The sequence below is a fragment of the Poecilia mexicana genome, unplaced genomic scaffold (genome assembly GCF_051168715.1).
Source record: "Poecilia mexicana isolate PSO_F unplaced genomic scaffold, ASM5116871v1 scaffold_2, whole genome shotgun sequence".
NCBI classification, from domain to species: Eukaryota; Metazoa; Chordata; class Actinopteri; order Cyprinodontiformes; family Poeciliidae; genus Poecilia; species Poecilia mexicana.
The window spans coordinates 1,959,638-1,981,747 of NW_028263371.1; the positions used below are offsets into that span (position 1 = coordinate 1,959,638).

General features: G+C 40.3%; 2 protein-coding genes across 3 annotated transcripts; both read right to left on the reverse strand.

Moving 5' to 3' along the window:
- Positions 1–324: 324 nt before the first annotated feature.
- Positions 325–5,750, reverse strand: msmo1 (methylsterol monooxygenase 1). Its single transcript, XM_014974393.2, has 6 exons — positions 5,708–5,750; positions 3,842–4,112; positions 3,606–3,754; positions 2,521–2,647; positions 2,271–2,425; positions 325–1,094 (listed from the first exon to the last, which is right to left on the reverse strand). Exons 2-6 carry the CDS (start codon positions 4,094–4,096, stop codon positions 905–907), a joined length of 876 nt encoding a protein of 291 aa, XP_014829879.1. The 5' UTR covers positions 4,097–4,112; positions 5,708–5,750; the 3' UTR covers positions 325–904.
- A 608-nt stretch (positions 5,751–6,358) lies between these two features.
- On the reverse strand, positions 6,359–21,013 carry klhl2 (kelch-like family member 2). Of its 2 annotated transcripts, XM_014974391.2 has the most exons (15): positions 20,506–21,007; positions 17,405–17,524; positions 17,210–17,316; positions 16,092–16,213; positions 15,064–15,226; positions 14,758–14,867; positions 14,552–14,668; positions 11,740–11,889; positions 11,518–11,635; positions 10,889–11,086; positions 10,683–10,784; positions 10,246–10,374; positions 9,367–9,507; positions 9,135–9,278; positions 6,359–7,717 (listed from the first exon to the last, which is right to left on the reverse strand). In XM_014974391.2, exons 1-15 carry the CDS (start codon positions 20,571–20,573, stop codon positions 7,689–7,691), a joined length of 1,818 nt encoding a protein of 605 aa, XP_014829877.2. In that variant the 5' UTR covers positions 20,574–21,007; the 3' UTR covers positions 6,359–7,688. The 2 variants fall into 2 exon arrangements, with proteins under 2 accessions (XP_014829877.2, XP_014829878.2); XM_014974392.2 differs by lacking the exons at positions 10,683–10,784; positions 10,889–11,086 and having other exon boundaries at positions 20,506–21,013.
- Positions 21,014–22,110: the final 1,097 nt, after the last annotated feature.

A 22,110-nucleotide genomic window follows, 5' to 3' on the forward strand; every position in this document is an offset into this window, starting at 1 on the left:
GTTATTAAAAAACATTTTCTTCCGAGAACGTTTTATTTTATTCTAGACTTGATTAATGTAAATTGATACATGTAACATGAAATTAAATTGCAACACCTGCATGTTCTCTGAATTATTTACTAATATGTTTTGAAAGTATTACCCTACTTCCTGTTTGCGTTAGCTGCTTTTGGATGAGTCGACTACACTGTGTAGGCCTGTGTGCTGGTTGAAGCTGCAGGGGATATTTGATGGTGCAAAATAGCAAACATATTCTCTTCAAAAAAGAAAAATATAATATTCAGACCATTATCATGATCAAAAAACACAACTTCAACCAAAATATCCACTTTATGTATTTACAAGCTTTTATTTTAACACAAGTACAGAAGAAACAATACACAGTCAGCGCTTCTTTTACCGTTCAAATTAAAAAAAGGCATTTGATTCTTATATGAAAAATAGAGTGGGACAACACGGAAGAGACACACGAGCCAATTCCCTTTTTCTACCTAAAATTTACAAGAACTTTTGCATCGAACCCCAATCAGATAGTTTCTGCTGAAGCCTGGGGATTAGCTGGAAGAACTCAACAGCTAAAGGAGGAAGTGCTAAAGTTCTGAAACATTCAGAGGTAAACAGGAGCATTTCACAACAACAGTGACACGGTGCAACGTCTTCACATTTCATCTGTTGAAAAGCAAAGAGCAAAATGAGGATGTTGATGTTTTCTTTATTCAGCCTGCAGCTGGTGACAGAGATAGCATGATTATTAAGGCACAGGAGGCAAACTGAAGCCAGCTCTCAGTCTGATTCGGATTCACAACACAACCGAGCAGGGTTTTGTTTTTCTCCACACCCCTTCCTTGGATGTTTCATTCAGTGAGCAGAGAGGACCAACAGTCCTCTCTGGACAGAGTCCGCTTTACTGCTCCTTCTTCCCTCCTTGTTTCTCCAGGTACTTGTTGTACTGGTTGTCGGTGTTCAGGAGCTTGTCCCACCAGGTGAAGGTGGAGGCGTAGTTCCCCACAAAGTTCATGTGGTGGAAGTCATGGAAACGGGCGCCGGCGTAGAAAGGGATGAGGTGGAGCGGGTTCAGAGGGATGTCGTAACCGCTGTGATGAGACATGACAGAGGGGATGAAGGTCAGTCACGTTTAGAGAGAGAGAGCAGAGGAGAAGGACTCCTCTCTTAAAACAGGAAGAGGTAATCTAGTTGTGACACAGCAGAAATGATGGCTGTGTTTTGCTACTTGTTGGTTTCTTAAAAACACATTCAGTCACAATCGTCATTTCAACAAAGAAGACATCTGATCTTTTCTTTTGTTTCCAATTATTATTAAAGTATTACTGCCTTTTAATGCAAACAACTACACCAGTATGTTAGAATAATAGGCTACAGCATTTTTCTAATTTGGTAAGAAAACTTTTGTCTGATCTACAAATCAATTCAATCCTGCTGAATAAAGGATGATTTATCTGTTACTGCTTTACTTACTTTAACTACTAGAAAATTTTTTGTTTGTTTCAGGGTAAACATAACATAAAAACATTATTTCAATGCATGCATGCCTTACTTTCATGTGTGACATTCAACTAAAAAATTGAAATGTTTCCATTTTTATGTTCTTTTTTCATTTATTGTGGTTTTCACATTATAATGTGATGTACTTTGTGAGTTTTAATTCTAAAAGGAGTTAAAGTGAAATAAATGCCACTTATTTACTAGATTAAATAGAAACTACAATCATTTCTCACAAGAGTGGCATACATACAAAGACAATAAAATATTTCATTAATTTCATTAGAATTGGCAAAAATACATAGATAAATTCAATTCGATTCAAAAATACTTTTTTGATCCCAAAGCAGAAGTTAAATATTGTTCTAACTCATATTAATTCAAATTCGTTAGATGGTGATGGCTGTTGGCAGGTTAGATCTCCTGTAGCAGTCTGTATTACAGCAAATTTGAAGAAGCTTCTGACTAAAACACTTGATTTGTAAAACAGTCTAATGAATGGTATGGGCTAAAACAGATATTTCAATAACATAGCGGCTTTTCATTCATTTAACTAAAACATTTTTAGCTCAATTTCTGCTTCAAACGAGACTTTTCTTCTCTTCTCCACCAGCCAAAAACAATAAATAAAATCCACAAGAAACATTATTGAGATACTTTTCAACAAAAAACAAGCTTCGTGTTTCCTGAAATGTGTTAATACTGTCCTCTGTGGCCCTCTAATGGTCAACCCCATGAACCACAGGCAGATGTTAAAGGTCTGATCCCACCTGTGAACATCGATGGTCTCCAGCAGACGGAAAGCCACCCAGGCCCAGAGGAAGAACACGTGGTTACAGAAGATCATGATGCCGATGAAGAAGCCGGCACCTAGGATGATGGTCTCCAGAGGGTGGGCATACTCCGCCTGCATGCCGAACGGAGCCTGGGACACGGCGGAGGACACGTCACGTCACATTTAATAAGTAACTCTTCAGTAAAGACTGTGTGTTTGTTTATCGGCCCGGCTGCTTGGCTCACCGTGAACTCGTGGTGGACTTTGTGGATGTATTTGTAGATGCGCCTGTGGTGCAGTATACGGTGGAGGAAGTAGTGCCAGGTGTCCTCAACAACAGCGCAGCCGAAGCACCGAGCCAGAAGAGACGTCCTGTGAGACAGCAGAGGACGAGGGGAGTGGTTAGACAAAAACCCAGTGACTCACCTGACAGACCAGTGACAAACTACAGCACGTCCAATAAATCTGATCTCCACAGTTCAGTCAATTCAGATTCAATTTTGAAAAATCTTAAACTGTTTGTGGATTGATGCAACCCTACAAAACATACTATTAAAAATTGACTTCATAATAAATTATACCTTTCAATCTTAAAAGTATAGTGAAACTAATTTGTTGCACTCAGTTGTTGCATAAATAATCATAGTGTATGGGTGAATTTTTCTGACATAATCCAAGAGCACACATTTCAGTCTGGAAGCAGGATATCATGTTTTTTGTTCTCAAAACATTTAATACTTTTGCCTACATTTTCATTTTGAAAGCAGGACTTCATGTACTTCTTCTCAAAACTTGCAATGCTTGAACTCAAAACTTCTCCTCGCACTCAGACATAGCCTCTGCTTGGACTCTCTGCTCGCTTACAAAACATTTTCTGCTTGCTTCTGGAACAAAAATGCACCGTAGCCTGGCAATGTCTCAGCCAATAGAATTAAAGTGTTGTATGGGGTGCGTTTGTTTCCTTCTAGCGGGTGTGCCTGTGAGGCTACTATCGATGGTGGCAACCTGCACCAACGCAGGATGTAGGGAGTTGGTAGGGTGAACAAACTCCTGCCTAAGATCTGTTAGCGACCAGTAGCACACTGCTGGCAGAAAGCTGACATCGTTGTTTCACCCTACATCCAGATTTTGTAAACATGCATGAAGGAATCAAGAAAAGACTCCAGGAGTTTTTGATGAAGAAATAATATTACAACACAATGTAAAGTTCAAAAAAGTCAATTTTACATAATACTGCCTTTTTAATATTTAACAAACTAACAAATATGATGCAACTAATTAATATCAAATGGTTTATGTGGGAGGTTGTTGTAAAATAGTTCTCACTGACCAGCGGGGCATGGAGTCCCAGTCGTATGGGATGCTGAAGAACTCTGTGAAGTAGTATGTTCCACAGATTAAAGGAAACTGGATGAAAAAGTGGTTGAACAGCAGCATCTTAAAACACGTCCACTGCTTCTCCCACGTCTCCGGCTTGTCCTGCAACGAACACACACTTCTGTCACAGTGCACAAGCGACATATCAAAACCTAAAACCACGCCAAGCAGCGTAGAACAAACACCGACCTGCTGGATTTTGTATTTCTGCATGAAGGGCAAGAATTGGAAGAGGAAGCCAGGCAGGCAGAACAGGAAGTAGATGAACTCGTGGACGATGAGCGACCCCCAGGTGGCGATCTGGAACTTGGTGTAGTTGTCCAGCATGTAACCCCAGGCATGCCTCAGGGAGGGCTGCAGGGGGTTCTCTGGCAGCACAGCATCTACGTACTCCACTGCCAGGAAGGCAGAGCTCAGGATGTCTGACGTCCCGTTTGCCGCCATGATGTGAGGATGCAGTCTGGAGGAAGAGACCAACACGCTTAGACGTAGTAATTACACTGTAGCTATACGTCAGAAGCAGAAATCAATGTAACTACACTGTTTCAGAGATATCATTTATCAGTATGTGTCACTTTACTTCAAGTCTATTTGCTATATGTACAGCACTGGGCCTTCATTTCTAGACTTTCATGGTTTTTCTTTGGACTTTGGCTACTTTTTCAATTATTTTCTGTCTCATCCCATTTTCAGAGAGCTGCTTTTGCTTCTTAAGTTGTTAAACTCTGACAACTTAAGAATCACTCAGCCATTAAAAAACAGCTGCTAAACTGAGCCGGCTCTGTGCCTGTATCGGTGAAGCTGGAACTCTCCCAAGAACTTTATTCCCAGAAGACACAAAGGTCATATTTATTTCTGTTGATTAAGCAGAAATTACTATAATCATCAAAATAACACACACTGTTACCAATTTAAAGACAGACTAGAAGCTATTTTGTGGTCGGAATCAGACCTTTGATCAGTTTTGAGAGGTGATTGGCTGGTTGGAAACGAAACAACAGACACGGCATAAAGCAGGTCTCCTGTAACAACACTCTTCACTGCAGATGCCATTACTGAGGGTAGGAGACTCAGTTGGCTATGTTTACTGTCAGTGAGCTACTGATAGTCAAGGATGCAAATAGGAAGAAGAAAGTATTTATGTTTCTCTTATGAAATGTCCAAAATTGCATTTTAAAACACACACAGACGAACCATTCAAAATTTCAGGCAAGGACTAACAAAATATTAAATTACAAAAACACTTTGAATTAAACTGCTGGTTTAAGGCGTTTTCACTCTTCAAGCCTCAAGAAAGTCAGTGAGAGAGAAATACAGAATATAACGGACATGAAAGATTTTCTTTTAATCTTTTTTTGTCTTTATCCTCATAAATTGGATTGTTCTGTTTTGCTACAATGTCATTTTATAATGAAAAACTATTTATCATTTACATTTATTTATTATTTATTCGTCTAATGACTTATGTTATGTAGACGTTATTCTGACCATTTTTATATGTTTCTAAAGTCACTCTGTGTGCTTCTGAACTTTGTTTTTAGAACACTCTGAATTTTGACCACTATAAAGATTCCAGCGTTTTGGAAGCAAAATGTTCAAAACTAAGGCGACACACTTTTTTGGTCATGACACAAAATAGAATTGGTTTCTTATTTTTACCAATTTAAATTAAGCAAATACGGTGTCGAGTTTTACAAAATAAAGATTCATTTGCTGCGTCTACCAAACTTCATACCACATATCTGCAAATACGTACATTAGACAGCCTACTTTAGACTATTATTTGTTACAGTGTTTAAAATCCTTCAAAAACCTTAATTAAATCAAGACCAACTAAAGGATATATCAAAACTCAAGCAACAATAACATATTTAGCCTTATTAGAGATAAAAAGTTACTTACGCCACACCGTTAGCCCAATATGCATCTTATTAGCTAAAATCCCACGTAAATATCGAAACAAGATAATAAACCTTTTTAACTTAACAAAACATGTTTTAATAACTTTTAAATCCGCTGTTTCCCCTGCAGAACTGAACAACTTGACAGCCTTACCTTTCCGCAGCGCGTTCGTCTACCTGAGGAAGAGGCGGACTGCCGGGTCAAGTACAGTAATATTGGAAAATTCTATTGGCCGACACAAGAGGAGAGTGACGTCATGACCAGAGCGACTTCAATGATTGGTTCGCGGAATGGAGTGATGATAGTGAGACTGGAGGGCTCTGCAGTGAAAGCCAATAGGAGCCCGGATCTGTTTTCATAAGTCCAGCAGGGTGGATAAGGGTAGAAATGGGGTGGTGGAGGTGTCTGCCCTGAGAACTTTAGTCACATTTAGTTTTTTTTTTATATAATGTTTGGCTTTAGTTTGTTTTTCCAATATTGCTACGTGCTCCTCCAGACTTAAAGGCTCAGCTGAATAAAACGTGGGACAAATACAATGCAAGTCTAAGGAAGAATTGTTTACCACCATCAATAAGTTAATTACAACTGTACATTATGAAAATAAAATACTTGTACAACAATTAAAACTTGAGTTAAATAGATGATGTGTATAAGAATAATTAATTTAACCTTAAATTACATGCCAACATTTTTTAGTTTTTTATTATTTTTTTTATTTTGCACAGGAAATGTAAATAAAATCAGACTACCAGGAGAAATAACGCACATGTACAACAAGCAAACTCAGAAGAATCACACGACACGTGTAATTTAAATGTTTTACTGATTTGGCAAAGTTTTAAAAACAGATTATTAGCATTTCACAGCTTTAAATACAAGAAGCATATTTATTAATGATAATATAAAACATGTAATAAAACATTTTCAGTTATAAGTCTACATGACATTCATCAATACACTGACGAGAAACAGCGATACCACTTTCACTTTTTCAGAGCGACTCTGACAATAGCAGGAGATGAAAGAGACAGAAGAGAGAGAAACTTAGGAGGAGGTTTGGTCACTTTCCAGAAAGAGAGAAGAGATCAGAAACACGGAGCCATAAAAAGATACAGAAAAAAGGAGACATTAAAATTGGCACATTCATATTACGTCAGGGTGTGCAGTAGTTATAAACGTCATTACACCAAAGGAAAGGAGGAAACTGGCGAACAGGTTAGAGACAGAGTCAATGCATTGAGTTCAGTCTGCGGCTGCTGCTTTCATTAGTGTTTCCAACCACGGCAAATATGGCCACTAGTTAACAAGACTCCACTCTCTCTCTTCCTGACAAAATTAAAGTCTCCTATCTCAACAAAAAAAAAAAAAAAAGTACATAATCAAGTTCTCAAGTGCTTTTTAACATTCTGTTATTCTGCCTCAACACTAGCTAATACACCGTCCTAAAGCCATGATTTGTTTATCTCAGAATAGCGGCTGTCCTGGTTCTGGTACCGAAGCTACAAAACAAACATGGAGGACTCTGACATTCAGGCACTCGTCGGGGCCTCGCTGCAACACTGGGATAGCTAAGAAGTCAGACAAAGTGTGTTCATGCAGCGTCGAAAAAAGGCCTCACCACACGGACTCTCTGATGCAAACAAAAACATGCTTACATGTGCGAGCAATGGAGCACCTTAATGCGCAAGCACACCAGCTTCCTCCCCAGAGGAATAAAAACAGAAATGCTCCTCCTCTCCTTCGCTCCCCCACAGATCTGACAGGTGGTCTCTCTCTCTCGCTTCTGGTTTGTGTTAAAATTAACTAGTGTTAAAGTAACTTTGCAGTCATAGCAGCTTCATATCAGTAGCGTTTCGATGGCACTGCAGTGATCCAGGTGGTGCTTCCAACCTGACTGTCCCCTCCGCAGCCGCAGTCTCGCCGGGAGCCAAATTAAACGCAGGTTCAACGCCCCTTGTCCGCTGCGGTGCCTCCCAATGTAAGTGCAAGAACCTTCATCATTCCCAGCATCAACATCTTCGTCGGTGGCTGTGCTAATGCTGCCCATCTCCGCATTGGCATCGAAGACAGATCCAAGATCGGTGTTCAGCAGAACGCGTTCCGCTTTTTAATCAGAGGCAGGAGTCAGGAGCAGTCATAAGGGCTTGTCAATCACCGTCACACCTGCAACAGGGAGGAAGTAGAGCTGCATTACTGCTGCCATGTCACACACATAGGTCATATAAAATGAAAGTCCTTTAGATGTTCAGAAAACTGTACATAAAATGGGAACATTTCAACACAAGAGCTAGAACTGCTAAATATTTAGGATTTATCAGATAAGCAACAATATTTAAGGGGTTTTCCAGGTACCTACTGCAATTTTATAGCACAATCAGGTACATATATTACCTTCAGTTGTTGTAAAAATGCTGTACATATCAAATATGACTGAAAAGAATTTTGTCTTAAACGCCTTGCCTCTCTGCCTCTTTAAGAAGCTCCTGCTCTCTCTGAAGCTCCGCATTCAGGAAGTCACCACAACATCACTCCTCTATTAGCCCTTTAACAATGTTTTTATCAGCGTTGCACTGAGAAGTCGCTCCTATAATGAGCTCAGCAGATGTGCAGTTCCACCAGTGGTTTGCTAATTGCCACTGGCTAGTCTGAAGGAGAGGGGGAGTCTCAGAAGGTTGGAAACTGTGCCTCAAAGGAGGCGCTAGGTCCACCCGGGTGTTTTGGAGCTGACTGGTTGTAATGGGAGATTAAACAACTTCTCAAACGTGCATGAAAGACATGTTATGCAACATAACAAAATGTAACATATCAGGTTATGTTACATCATGTTACATAATGTTACATAACATGATGTAAAGCTCAAACAAGAGGCAGTATTCTACACAATACTGCCACTTTAAGGAATATTAATTTTCCTGCCTTTGTCACCACTCTTTTGAGCAGAGGATGGAAGACGTAGGGTCAGGCATTTGTTGTATCATCTATCATTTATTGTGATAAATTTATCACAATACAATTTTGATTTATCCTTGCCCCACTAAATTCCAATTGATGAAGTTTAAAAACCCCTAAAACTGTCCATATTGTCGAAATTGTTAGTTTTGCTTTTTTTCTCCACTGTTTGTTCAATAAAGGCATATCAATATGATTAATGCAGTTACTATATTCATGTGACAGGTTTACTAAAGGAGTTATGATTGTTGTGCCATGCAGTCACAGGAATACCTAAAAAAAAAAAAAAAAAAAGAGTAAAAAATAAATAATTCCCATCGTCATTTTGATTGTTATAATAATAATAATACAAAATTTTGTCACAAAATTTTGTGATAAAACTTTAAGTCCATAGTGGACATGCTGAGTGTTCTTGTAGAGGAAAGTCAAATGTGTTTCAGTCCAGAGCACAGCAAACATGTGGAAGGTGACATATTCCAAAATATCTGCAGCTTTAATTGCAGCAAAATGTGGTTTTCAAAGTATGAACCCAGTAATTCACATTTAAATTATTTTTATCTGGAAAAAAAGGGTTTTAAAAAAAAACTTGGTAAAAGTCACATTGTGTCTGGGGCTCGACTTGCTCAGTGACCTGCATAACTGCGGCCTGTGCTCATGCAGGTTGGCAGTAGCGTCCACTTGTCAGTGGTTGGGTTGTAGAACTCCACTGAGGCCAAGTTGCAGCTGCCGTCGTCGCCTCCCACCACGTACAGCAGGTTGTTTACGGCACACACACCTGAGAGCACAGACACACAGAAACGAACATCCACCAATGGAAAAACCAGCATCTGATGCCTCCGAGTGGGTTAGTCCTCCAGACTCACCTGCGTTCCGTCGACACATGTTCATGTCGGCTACCTGCCGCCAGCTGTTGGTGGCTGGATCGTAAACTTCACAGCTCTTCCTCACCAACGGACCGTCATGCCCCCCCACAGCGTACAGCAAACCTTTTAACACACCCACACCTGGGAAAAGCACCGTACAGGATCAGATCTATTGTGCTGCAGTAACACAACTGTTGAGTATCTCATTTTACCAGCAAGCAGGATTAGAGCTGTCAACATTAGTAGTGTGCCTTTTTTAACGCGTTTTTCTAGTAGTTTCTTATATTTTAGAGACATCAAGATAGATAAACCACCAAACTATGAGTCTTCTTCCCACAGTAAGAACTTCTACATCAAAGAGTTGTTACTTGCACAAATTAGCCTCTTACATGTGGCGCAATCACCGACTGAATTAAATTGTATTTTATCTGTATTGCACCAAATCACAACAAATATAGTCTCAAGGCACTTTAAAAAATAATTTCAATTCAATCACACATACATTCCAATTGATCCTACTTATCAAACAATACTGTGTGCTCAATTAATTAAGCAAAGTAGTTGAAAAAGTTTATATTTCTAAGAAAACCCTGCAGACTGCATGGAGTCATGGACTCACTGACTGAGATTTATTTATTTTTATTTTATCGTTTGACCTCTGACCTCAGAGTGGACCTGTGTAAGGTCCACTTGAACAGTTGAGTGGTTGCCATGGAAAGTTAAAAAATGTTTTCAAACATGCATGAAAGAATCATTGTGACACTTGAGGATATAAAATTGTAACATGATGTAAAGCTTAACAAAAGTTAATTTTGTAATACATATCACTAACCCTTTAATAAAACCTAAACTCTCACATTTGATGACACAAACACACACCTGCTCCACTGCGTCTCGTGCCCATTTCTGCTATGTAGCTCCACGCGTTGTTTTTAGGATTGTAAGCTTCCACTGTACTCAGGCACTGCCTGGTGGCTCCGTCGTAACCTCCCACAGCATACAGGATCCCTGGAAGCATCGGAAATCATTTCAAATTGAACAACTAATGGTATTTAAAGTGGTTTCCTGTAAAACTAAAATACAGCGGTCTCAGCGTGGCACTAAGGAGGAGCATGGCAGGTGTCACGTTCGGACAGCGGGGAGGGCAAAGAAAAAAACTCTAAAAAGCTAACTCCTCTGGACAGTAGTAAAAAGCTTGCGGGGTTCAATGAACCCGGCTCCTAAGACCGCGGTCGGCTAAACATTTGTTATTTCTTGCGCATTTTCTTGTACCGCCTATTTGTCAACCTTCAAATCAAAAACAGAGCTGCAATCACCGTTGACAACACCAACTCCTACGCTGCTGCGCCGGGTGCTCATGGGCAACACGTGGAACCACTCGTCAGTCTTGGCGTTGTAGGCCTCAACTGTGGAAAGACCTGCAGTCACAGAGAACGAACCAGTAAGAGGAACTACCGTCCGTCATCCATCACTTCACAAACACGTCTCGTCAGGTTTCAACCAGAGAAGGAGGAAGCGGTACCTCTGCTGCCGTCGAAGCCCCCTACGGCATACAGGAGTCCATTGAGCACAGCGGCGCCGAGCGTCGACCTGCGGTCCTGCATGCTGCTCACGCTCGTCCAACGGTCCATCACCGGTTCGTAGCAGTCCACCGTCCGCACTCGCAAAGAGCCGTTGAAACCACCAACGGCATACACAGACCCACCCATGTACACCACACCTGGAGACCCAACACACACCAGTGAATTTAACACCAAGTAGTTGTTTACTGGTGTTCTCTTAGAGGTTTCAATAAATCTTAGAGGAAGCCTTAGGGTGGTCCATTCGTACTCTGGAGACACAGCTTTCCACCATCTTCAGAGTACACAGCACTTTATTCAGAGCAGTGCAAATATATTCACTCCCCTAGAAGGGATTTCACATTTGACCCAGTTCAAACACCAAATCAAGGCCCACAGCTCTAGAGGGAGAAACGATCACAAGCACTCCATAGTTTTTCTTCCACTTTGCTATAATTAAGTACAACTTTGAATTGCTCTCCGAAATAAAATCTGAGCTAAACATTTTCAGGTTTGTGGCAGTAATGTGGGAAAAAGTTCACGGGGTGAGAATACTATCACAAGGCAGTTTTAGCAGTTCAGGTTTTCCTACCTGCTCTGCATCTTCTAGTAGGAAGTTCAGCCACTTGGTACCATCGCTGCTCCTCAAAGTCAAAACACTCAACACTTCGGATGGCCTTCGGCGCCTGACCTCCAACCACCACCATCACCTAAATGCAAGAGAAGTGACACAGCACTTAAAAGAGTGTTTGAACAACACTTGGAACATCTCCGCTCCTCTGAAGAAAAGGCTCTGAGTGGTGACAATCTGCACCTTGGGGCAGGAGACTGGCGTTCTCATCCGGGTTCGAGCGGTCTTCATCAGAGCTCGCTGGTCGGCTGGCAACAGGTGGTACTTCATGGCCTCGATCAGGTAGTCTTTGCAGGCACTGCTGTTCTTTATCAGGGACTCTTCTTCGACACGCTGATGGCCAAACGGAAACCAATCAGAAAACGGAACTAGCCAGCTACCAGGTTCTGGTAACCATAAGGACGAGCTCGAAGAAAGCCGAAGCAAACGTTCTTGGTATTGGCCATTTACATCGACAAACTCTTGATTTAAATTGAGCAAACATTTTCTTGCCAGAGACAAGAACTGTAGAACAAACATACAATATAAAATGTCTAAAATGTGCAAATACTCATCCACTACAGTTTAATCAGCTCAGATAGTAATGATCATTGCACTCTCTTCAATGTCTACAATCACAGCGTTTTTGTTGAGGTCATCCATTTAAATTAACAGGAGACTTGCTGTTACTTAGCTGCAGTGGCTTGGCTTAGGGGTGGCGTACCTCAGGGATGACATCTTGGCCCTTTTCTATGATTTACAACAAGATTAAATTTTCCTTTGGGATCAATCATTTTTATTTGAATTCAAACATCTCTGTGAATGTGACATTGAACTGACCTGGCCTGTTAAACTCTACAGGATTTGCAAAGATTTTGGAATCCTGGATAGCAGTTACTTCTTTCATTTAAATTCTTAAGTCAAAGGTTATTCTGTTTGCCCTGTCTTAGCAGCTAAAAAGTAATACAATTTATTCCAGGACTTAAGAAGGGATATTTAGGTTATTTCAGTAACTTCACATGTCAAATCGCCAATTTTACAGTAAATATCATCTTATTATATAAATCATTTCACAATTATAAATCACAAAGTGCTTCACAACACAGAGAAATAAATGTGATACACCTAAAACAGTATTAAAGTCAAAATGAAAACAAGAAATTATAAAATCTCACCATCAAAACTCTGTTTACATTTACCTAATTTAAGTCACCTGCACCAGTAACTTGTATGTATTCATATGTATACATCTGTCTCTGCATGTATAAATAGTAATACTTATAGTTTTTCAGTGATTTTTCTGTGACATGTTGTTGCTAAATTCATTGTTGTGTCTTTGTGCAATGACAATAACATAAATCTAAGTCTAAATGACTTAGATTTCAGCATAATGTACAGCAGTCAAAGACTGAAGTGATGCGTTATGGTCTGCTGTCGCACTACATGAGTCTGTACTACTAATTTACCCTCTGACCAGACAAACTGTCACTACTCAGACTCAAAAACTGAAGCTGGACAGCTTTGCTTCTGAACAGGAGGACTGGAAATTTTACAACTCATGCCAAGACTTACCAGCAGTCACTGTAAAGAGATTAAAGCAGGTGTAAAGAGTTCTGCCTGGAAACAAGCCAACTTGTTCCTACTGAATAGGTAAAAGGATTATTAGAAGAGTCTAAATAAGATGAGACTAAAGCATGAATAATCATCTCGCACTCAGTCAGAAACAAACGTACGGAACAGTTGAGTCGTGACCATCTGTGTTCATCTCTGACAGACCTCAGCTGCTGAATCAGCTGGGATGTCGACTGAGAGCTTCTTGCTCCGCTTGTTTGTGTCAAGGTGTTTTATTCACCACAGTTGGATGCTTTCAGTCAATTCAGATTCAGTTTCTATTAGACTGCATGTTCTCTCAGGTTTTAAATAAATAATTTTGTCCATCTCAACTGAATTTGTTCACATAATTAATCAAATCTTCAGCATTGACTTATTAAATGTAAACTTTGCATAATTTAGACTACAGTATGTGTTTCTATGCCTCCATCTATAGCAAAAACTGTTAATTTTACTGATCTGGTGTAAAAAGGGCTTGTCTGGAGATTACTTTACTCCTACTGTACTATTTGACGAAAGTCATTTTAAAGCACAAATGATGTTTGTCCTTTTTGCAGGGGGTTCCAACAAACAAATCTGTAATTAACTCAGGTTCTGTCACGTCTCAGAAGTATCCATGTTTATGTGTTTAGATCTGCCATCTTCCGACAGCAGTTTTATGCTAGGATCAATGAGGTAGAATTAATGTTCATATGCTGCAATTTCACCTGATGCATTACTGTTCACCACCATCCCAATCCATTTTATTTTTCTGAAAGGACATGACTTCCCCAAGAGGTCAGGCTTTAAAAGATGAATTAATTAGACAGTAAGTGACTGCCTACGCTTCACTTTTAAAAATCACTCATCCTGAGGCGAGTCAAGCTTCCAGATACAGTCACTCCAGTTCACTATAAATGAAAGGTGTGATGTCAAGGGGTGAAAAGGGTTAAATTAACCCTATAATAATGTTTTTAACCAGCATTTCACTGAGAAGTAGCTCATATAAGCTCAGCAGATGTGCAGTTCCACCAGGTGTTTGCTAAATGCCACTGGCTAGTCTGAAGGAATTTCACAAGAAGTTTCCAAGCTTCCTGTGAGGTGGAAGCTTGGAAACTGCAGCTCACAGGTTCAGTTGTTGAGGAGCAGCTCGACTGAAAGGTGGTGATAGATTCCACAGCTGAATGGTTGCCATGGAGATTAAAGGATTTCTCAAACATGCATGAAAGAATCAAAGCAATGCCCAAGATATGGTTTTTGAGGGAATAACATTATAACATGATGTAATGCTCAAAAAGGTTGATACTCCCCCTTTGATGAAGTAAAAGTTGGAATCTCATGGCTCATGCAGTAAGAAGAAGTCTTCTCTGCTGAAATAATGTAGGTATTTTATCTGATGAACAAAAAGCAGACAGGTTGAGCGTACCTGCACCAGGTATTCTCTGGAGAGCAGTGGCAGGCGGACATGCTCCATCAGGTGGGCAAGGTGTTCCTGTCGGACATCTTTGTCATGGTTGACCCAAGCGATCACTGCTTCAAACACCTTTGCAGAAACACAGACCTGAGTAAGGCTGAGGTGTGTGTGTGTGTCTGCTGTGTCACACCTGAGCGCAGGCCGGCGGGGACGTGCACCTTCTCCTCTGACGGGATGGTGAGCTTGTCACTGGCGATCAGGCTGGACACCTGCTCCATGCCCAGGTTCAGAAACTCCTCACTCCCCACCACCTCCGTGAAATTATGCTCTGTCAGCACAGACATAATGCGTCGGTACTACTTCTCAGGCACCAACAGAAGTTTTCCACAGCGTCTCCATTAATTACACCTGTCCTCATTCTGTCTCGTCCACCCCCCCCCCCCCCGTCCTAGATAGACCCGAACAAATGCAAACTGCACTTAATGAAGCAGTGGGAAGTGTTGCCAGAGTCTGAGGACACAAACCTGCATAGCTGTTAGCCAGAGACAGAAGCTGGGAGCAGGCATGTAGGTCGGCGAAGGCTCTGATCCCCAGGCAGTTGGACGGGTGGAGCTGGGAGCCCAGGAACTCGCAGCAGGCCTTCTTCACCTCGCTGAGCTGCAGCAGTCCCGCTGCAGGCAGCAGAGCCTGGCGGGCGCAAACACAAAGAGTGGCAAAGAGAAAGACAGCAGCTGTCATGGTTACAGTTTAGCATAGACCTGAGCAGGGGGCCGCTGAAGGGAGGTGTTCTGGATGAGACCATAACTCTGAAAACTAATGTTCCACACCACCAACACTGTGAAACATGGGAGTGGTGACATCATCCTCAGCAAAGACATGGAAGTAAGTGGAAGTAAAAGGGGACATACCATGAAAAATCTAATTTTTTAACCCTTAAATACATTTTTGGTGCTCTTTGAGTGTGTAGGAGAGCAGATAATTTACATGTATTCTCTGTGCTGCACAGATATCTTTATGTTCTTTATGGGTCATTTTTTTCAGTCCATTTCTTTTTCTCTAAAGTCCAGGACATTTTCTCATCTATTCCGTCACAGTATTTGCTGTGGAACTGCTAAACAAGGTCATGAATTTACAACTAATCAGTTCTGTGCATCCGCCATTTTTCCTCTCGTAGCAGCAGGGCTGTCAGAGACTGCAGAGGACCAGGCACTGGGGCAACGTTCACTTCCTATCAGGATAACCACCCGGAACATGAACCAGAGCTACAATAGAGGGTTTAGATCAAATAACTATTCACGTGATTGAAAGTCCAGACACAAATCCAGCTGAGAATAGAAATGCATCCCAGAACTCCCTGATTTTTATTGGTCAAAATTAAAACCATGCATCAGATTCCTTTCTCTTCACAGTAATGCACATCTCTGTTTTGGTCAATCATAAAAAAAAAAAACAATAAAATATGCTGGTTGTGATGTGAAGAAGTTTAAGAGGTACGAATACGTTTACATGTCGCTGTCGGTGTCTGACCAGTAACCACGGTGTGTTTGGTTACCTGGACGTTGTCCTCGGTGACCTGAATCTCTGCTGTGTAGATGTAGTCCACCAGCAGGCCCAGAGTCCAGCCGCCCATCTCCTTTATCCTCACTCGTTTGGCTCTGCTCTCCGTCATCTCTCCTGTCCACAGCGATTAAAAACGTCACGATTCAGTTAGTGACAAACGCAGCTGGTAGACAGAAACTGAAATTGTGGCTGGACACTAAATCAATATCAATATATATTCCAATAAACACGTGAGCAATATTAGTAGATAATATGTCTGTTAAAATATTTAATATAAACAAATTCACTGAAGTATGATTGAGAACCGCACAGCATTCTGGGGAATGTAGGCAGAGGAAAGGCTTTAGCTGCTCAACCTCTCACAAGAGTGCTAGGCAAGATGACTAGCATCAACCAACTCACTCACTCTTTGGTTACCTAGTAACAACCTGTTGAGAGACTTGCACAGCAGCAGTTTCAGGTTCCTCCACTCCTCATAACTGCTTAACAATACAAACCAATGGCATGAAATTTAAAACTGTGGATAAAACATTAAAGGTCACCAGTTTGTCTGTATTTCAGATATTTAAAACAAAAAAACTAAGCAATAATTATGTAAAAGCTAACTGAGTGAAGTTAAGTTACTGTAATTACTGTTAAGGTGATATGCTTTTATTTTGGTAACTTTGGTAAAGGAACGCAGTTAAACACAATGAACAGAAAAGGTTAACAGCAAAACAGAAAAAATGATCAACAGCAACTCAATTTTAGCTTCAGTCAATAAGGGAAGATGGAAGAAGTAACTGGGATTGAAATTTAAAATGTGAGAATCTTGAGATTTTTATGAAAAAATGTGCGATTGATGGGATTAATTAAAGGAACTGAACAGGATGTACGACAACGGATGGCAGTTGTAATATTATCTGTTCTCTTTGGCTAGCTCTTACATTAGTTGATGAATGATACGAATGGTTTTAATAAATCATCATTTAACCATTGACTGGATGCTACAAATTATCTATATGGACTGATATGAAACGCTGATATTGTGATATGTTTTTTTGGGGGGTTTTTTTAGCCATATCGTCCTGCCCTAACTGAAGCGCGCCGGGGACAGAGGACAGTCCATACCTGTAAACATGGCGTGGAAATAAGGGCTCCCGGCAGCCAGAACCACCCTGTGAGCAGCAATCTCTACATCCTCTGCGACTATAGTCACATCACACAATAGGCTCTGGCTGCACAGAGGAGATGAAGCGGGAAACAGGTTGCAGGTTACACCGACAGCGGAGGAGGACAAACAACCCGGCAGAGAGGACAAATCACCTGCGCAGCTCATTCATGACCTTAAAGGCCTTCCTCATGTGCCGAGGGTTCAGGGTGACGGGGCCCTGCCTCTCCACTCCATCCTCCTTATCCAGAGAGTGTGGACACAGCCTAGTACACCTGACAGGGAACACACACACACACACACAGGCATTAGAGCAGGCGTGGTAATTATCCCTGTCATGATAACAATAAATTGTCCCAGAAGTTATTGTAATAAACAATAATATTGTTGTTTTTAGGCCACTTTCAAATAATATAAATGTAACTATTTACATTTATATTAAATAGTTATATTTAATATAAATAAATATATTAAATATAACTAATATATTTAATATATATTAGTTATAAATTTTAGACATTTTAGAATGTCTAAAATTATCTTTTAGACATTCTAAAAGATCAGAAAACTTTAAAATCCAAAGAACATTTAATACTGGAACTGGAAGACAATCTAAATATCCAAAATAAATAAATAAAACAACAGAAATAACAAATAAAATTAATTAGGAAGTCTCTGTAAAAATAAAATTATGCTTAAAAAAATAAAAGGCTAACCGAGACCAAAGAACCAGACTGAAGACTTCAATCATCCAGTTTTTGGTAGAACAAGAGAAAAGAGAAAAATGAGAAATCATGCAAATGGAAGTTATTAAGCTTGTTTTAATTTATCATGTAATTACTTGTTTAATTGCGATGGGTCTAACAACCAAAGATCTGTGCAGGTTTTACGCCTTCAGTACTGTTGAGCTCCACAGTCAAAAGTTAAAATTTTATTTAATTCTCTATACTGCAAGGTTTAAATAAATCATAATTCACCATTAAGTCCACACTTAGAGTGTGTTGTGGGGCCATCAAAGTCTGATTACCACAGTCTGGATTAGACAAAACCCTCAACATCACTAAGATATATAAAAGTGCATCATATTGTGTTTAAACATCAGTTAAAAAGAGAGATGCGCAAATTGCAGCTTTCTGACTAATCACTGATTACCGATCTTTAAAAAGCTCAACCTGCTTTGACATTTGTTTTTTTTTTTGTTGTTTTTTTTTGTCTGAAATAGCAAAAGAGGATAGTGGTTGATTTTTAGACCTTTGCCGAGGCTGATGAGATCAGTGGATAAGATTGGCAGATCGGCTTCACGTAGAAGTATCGGCTGATCTCCCAAAATGAAGGATATTAGCGGTGCTTTATCAGCTGGCTGATTTATCGTGCACCTCTAGTTAAAAGGTCAATAAGAAAACATCAGTCAAGTTGGATGTTAAATTCCGCAAAAAAAAAAAAAAAAAAAAAAAAAATGAAACACATGACTAAAACTTCTAGATGAATATATCTATGGCTGTTGATAGTGAGTGTATTTACGACTCGACACCAGAACTCAAACATTTCTGACTTTTCCTATTGGTACAACATAATGTTGTCATGGCTACAGTATGGAGCTGTTGATGAAACATTTTCATTTCTGATATATCTCTTTTCACAGCTATAGATTCAACACCACCAACTTCCTCAGACATCCAAAATAAAAAACTCAAAATAAAGCAACATGTTCAGCCAGGCAACTTCTAAAAACGGTTGCTAAAAAAGACTGAAGGAACAACATTGGTGCTCAGATTTTCACTACCACACTTTAAAGAATCATCAAGCGTCTGGCACTGATTTCACTACCTGGATTCTTTCTGCACGGAGGATGGACAGTATAAGAAATATCACAATCCTTGCAATGAAGCTTTTTAACTCAGGTTTAAGTATTTATTCAGTTTTTAACTGGACCATTTAACCGTTTTTTGTTTTTCAACCCACAAAATTAACGATTACAGCATAAAAACTCAAATTTGTTGTGTAAACCTTATTCATGCTCCCAAGTACAGCTGGCTTAAGGCTTAAAAATAAAATCTATTTTTTTTCCATACCAGATCTGATTTTAATTTTTATTTTGCTTTCTTTGCAAAAAAAAGTTACAAATTCTAGAAAATATTTTTGAAATAATCATTCCTTCTACAAGAATGTATGTTTAATTATAATAATTTAGTCATAAAATTAACACATTTTACCAGAATGTCTTAAACTTAAGAGTCCTTTTTCCAGACAGACTCAGTTGTTTGTACAATTGTTTCAAAATCCCACCAACTGCTGTTAATTAATGGATGCTGATGTGTTAAAAGATTAAGTATGTATGTGATGAAGCTGTAAAACACTCCTGTCAAACAAGATGGTGGACTGACTGACATCACTAAACTATGAAAACCCAAGAAGTGTGATGGAGAAGAAAAATACAGATATTTTAAAAATTAATCTTCAAGACACTTTTTTTCCACTAAAACTTAAAATTTTGTTCTTAAGACATTTGTTAATATATTAACTAATAAAATGAATCTGTAAATCACTGTTAATTCAAAAGTTACAAAGTCGCTGTATTAAATGTCGGGTAAAAAAAATCTAAAACTTTTTTGGAGATTATTGTCCACTTTTTCTTCTTTTTTATTTTACGTTGGGGGGGTGGGGGGGGGGGGCAGAGCAAATTAATCGCAAATTTGCTCCATTCCTGAATTGCGGACCCAAGTGGCCAAACGAAATCATCCAGAGGGCCGTACATGGCCCCCGGGACTCACTTTGGAAACTGATACGGCAGAATAAAGACACGGCGCTAAAACTGCTGGACAGATAACAGTTGTAGTTGATGCATCTTAGAAATCTCCCCACCTCCGGCCTCTCCTTCATAATAAAAGTACCAACACAACATCATTTATGCCGCTCGTGGCAAAATCACGTCGCTCCTGTTTTCTGTCACAAACACACCCACACGCGCGCCGTTGTGGGAGTCCACGCTCGTAATCTTTGGCCAAAAACAGAACAAACAAAATCCCCGGATCGGGATCCTGCAGCCTGCCCCTCCTGCTGCTGCAGCCACCAGATCATTCAGACCCTGCACCGCACCGCGCCGCACCGCCAGGCTGCGGGAGAAACTCTCCCCCGCTCAGTCAGCTGCCTCACCGGTTGCCCAGGGTCTCTGCTACTGCGGCACCATCCGTCAAGCAGCCATTGGGAAATGTCAACACACACACGCACACACACGCGCGCGCGCGCGCACACTTACAGCGGATGACTGTCCATGATTCCGGTGTTTTTCAGAGGCTGAAAACTTGGCCCTGCAGAATGCACCATTCCATATCCACAGATGGCTCTTTTATGGGTCTGAATCCAGGCGTGAATCGGGGCTCAGAGGGCGGGCAGGCGGGCTGACAGCAGCCCCATTAAAGCAGCCTGTCTCACATCAACACCCAGCCCACTGCGGTGACTCTCTCCGCGGACACGTTTCGGTTCAGCTCGGCGGCTCGTGGCCAGCAGCGGCAGCAGTTGTTCTTCTGCTTCGGTCAGGAAGGTAGCGCCCCCTCCCCACCACACACACACACACACACACACCGAACCAGCCGGGCTTGATTTTAGGTGTCCGTGCCTTCCTGGGTGTCTCTGGGAGCCAGAGGGGGAACGGAGAAGGATACCTGTTATTTTCCAATAGCTGATTAAAACGCACAAACAAGGACAGGGTGGCAAAGACGGTCTTTTAAGCGGCCAAGGCGTCCAAGAAGAAAGCGCTGTCTCCCTCTAGCGGTGGAAGACTGATCAGAGGAGGCTGCGTGAACTCTGTCGGGTTTAGCAGTCTGTCTTCACATATAATCACACTGCACTCCCAGCGCTGCAGTTTTAGACATCTGAGCATTTTTGCCGGGATTGAACCATATTATTTTTATTCTCCGCCCCTCCTGAGTCACACAACAATTTAAATAGTTACAGATAAATACAATTATATTTATATTTTAACATCTGAAGACCAATATTTTGTAGATTATTGTTTGCTGAATATTAGAAACTCAGACTGGATGGAGAGTATCTATCAACATCAATTTCCAAGTATTCCCTCATAGCCTCACTTGGACTTAAATCTGGACTTTGACTAGGCCATTCTAACATATTGTCATTGTCACCTTCCTAATGGTCCAAGTAATTTTTGCCAGAAAAATTATATGGGGGGAAAACAAATCACTTTTGCCAAAATAAAATATTTCAGAAAGGTGGCGATATGGAAATGCTTTCATCTAAACCTTTCATGTATGTTCAGAGTGTTCCTATCAGAGAATAAAGCCCATCCCAGGCTCAAGGTTGTTGTTTTTTATTTTTTGCTTGTTTGTAGCCTCTCACAGGTTTTCTCCCAGGATTTTCCTGTATTTAGGCCCATCCATCTTTCCATAAACTTTGACAAGCTTCTCCAGCTTTCTGATGAAGAAAAGCATCCAAACAGCATATTCGCTTTCCATCACACACAGCGTGAGTCTATCTCTTTATTTATTGTTTGTTTGTTTTGTTTGTTTTCTTTTAACTGTGCCACCCCAAATTTTTTACTGGCCCGGCCTGTCCATCCCTATGAAAATGTTCTGATAAATGTTCTTATAAATAAAATTGACATTGACATACCTTATGTCTGTAATGGAAAGGTTTTATTGCGGATACCTGTTCAGTAATGGTATCATATGATACATCGTCTTGCCATACAGACAATATTTTTCGTATTTTCGAAGTTCAAAGCTACAAGTAAAATTACAGAAATAAATAATAAACGTTAAAAGGAGTGAGTAGAAATGTAAACTTATAAAGTCACAGTGACTTAACTCTCCTTCTTTAAGCTCAGACTTTTTTCTTATTG

Coding starts and splice junctions, on each gene's coding strand:
- msmo1 (XM_014974393.2), bottom strand. CDS start 4,096: ATGGCGGCAAACGGGACGTCAGACATCCTGAGCTCTGCCTTCCTGGCA. Junction 2,648..3,605: donor TGGGACTCCATGCCCCGCTG/GTCAGTGAGAAC, acceptor GCTGTCTCACAG/GACGTCTCTTCTGGCTCGGT. Junction 2,426..2,520: donor AAGTCCACCACGAGTTCACG/GTGAGCCAAGCA, acceptor GCCGTGTCCCAG/GCTCCGTTCGGCATGCAGGC.
- klhl2 (XM_014974391.2), bottom strand. CDS start 20,573: ATGGTGCATTCTGCAGGGCCAAGTTTTCAGCCTCTGAAAAACACCGGA. Junction 17,317..17,404: donor GTCATGAATGAGCTGCGCAG/GTGATTTGTCCT, acceptor TCCTCTGTGCAG/CCAGAGCCTATTGTGTGATG. Junction 9,279..9,366: donor CATGTGTCGACGGAACGCAG/GTGAGTCTGGAG, acceptor CTGTGCTCTCAG/GTGTGTGTGCCGTAAACAAC.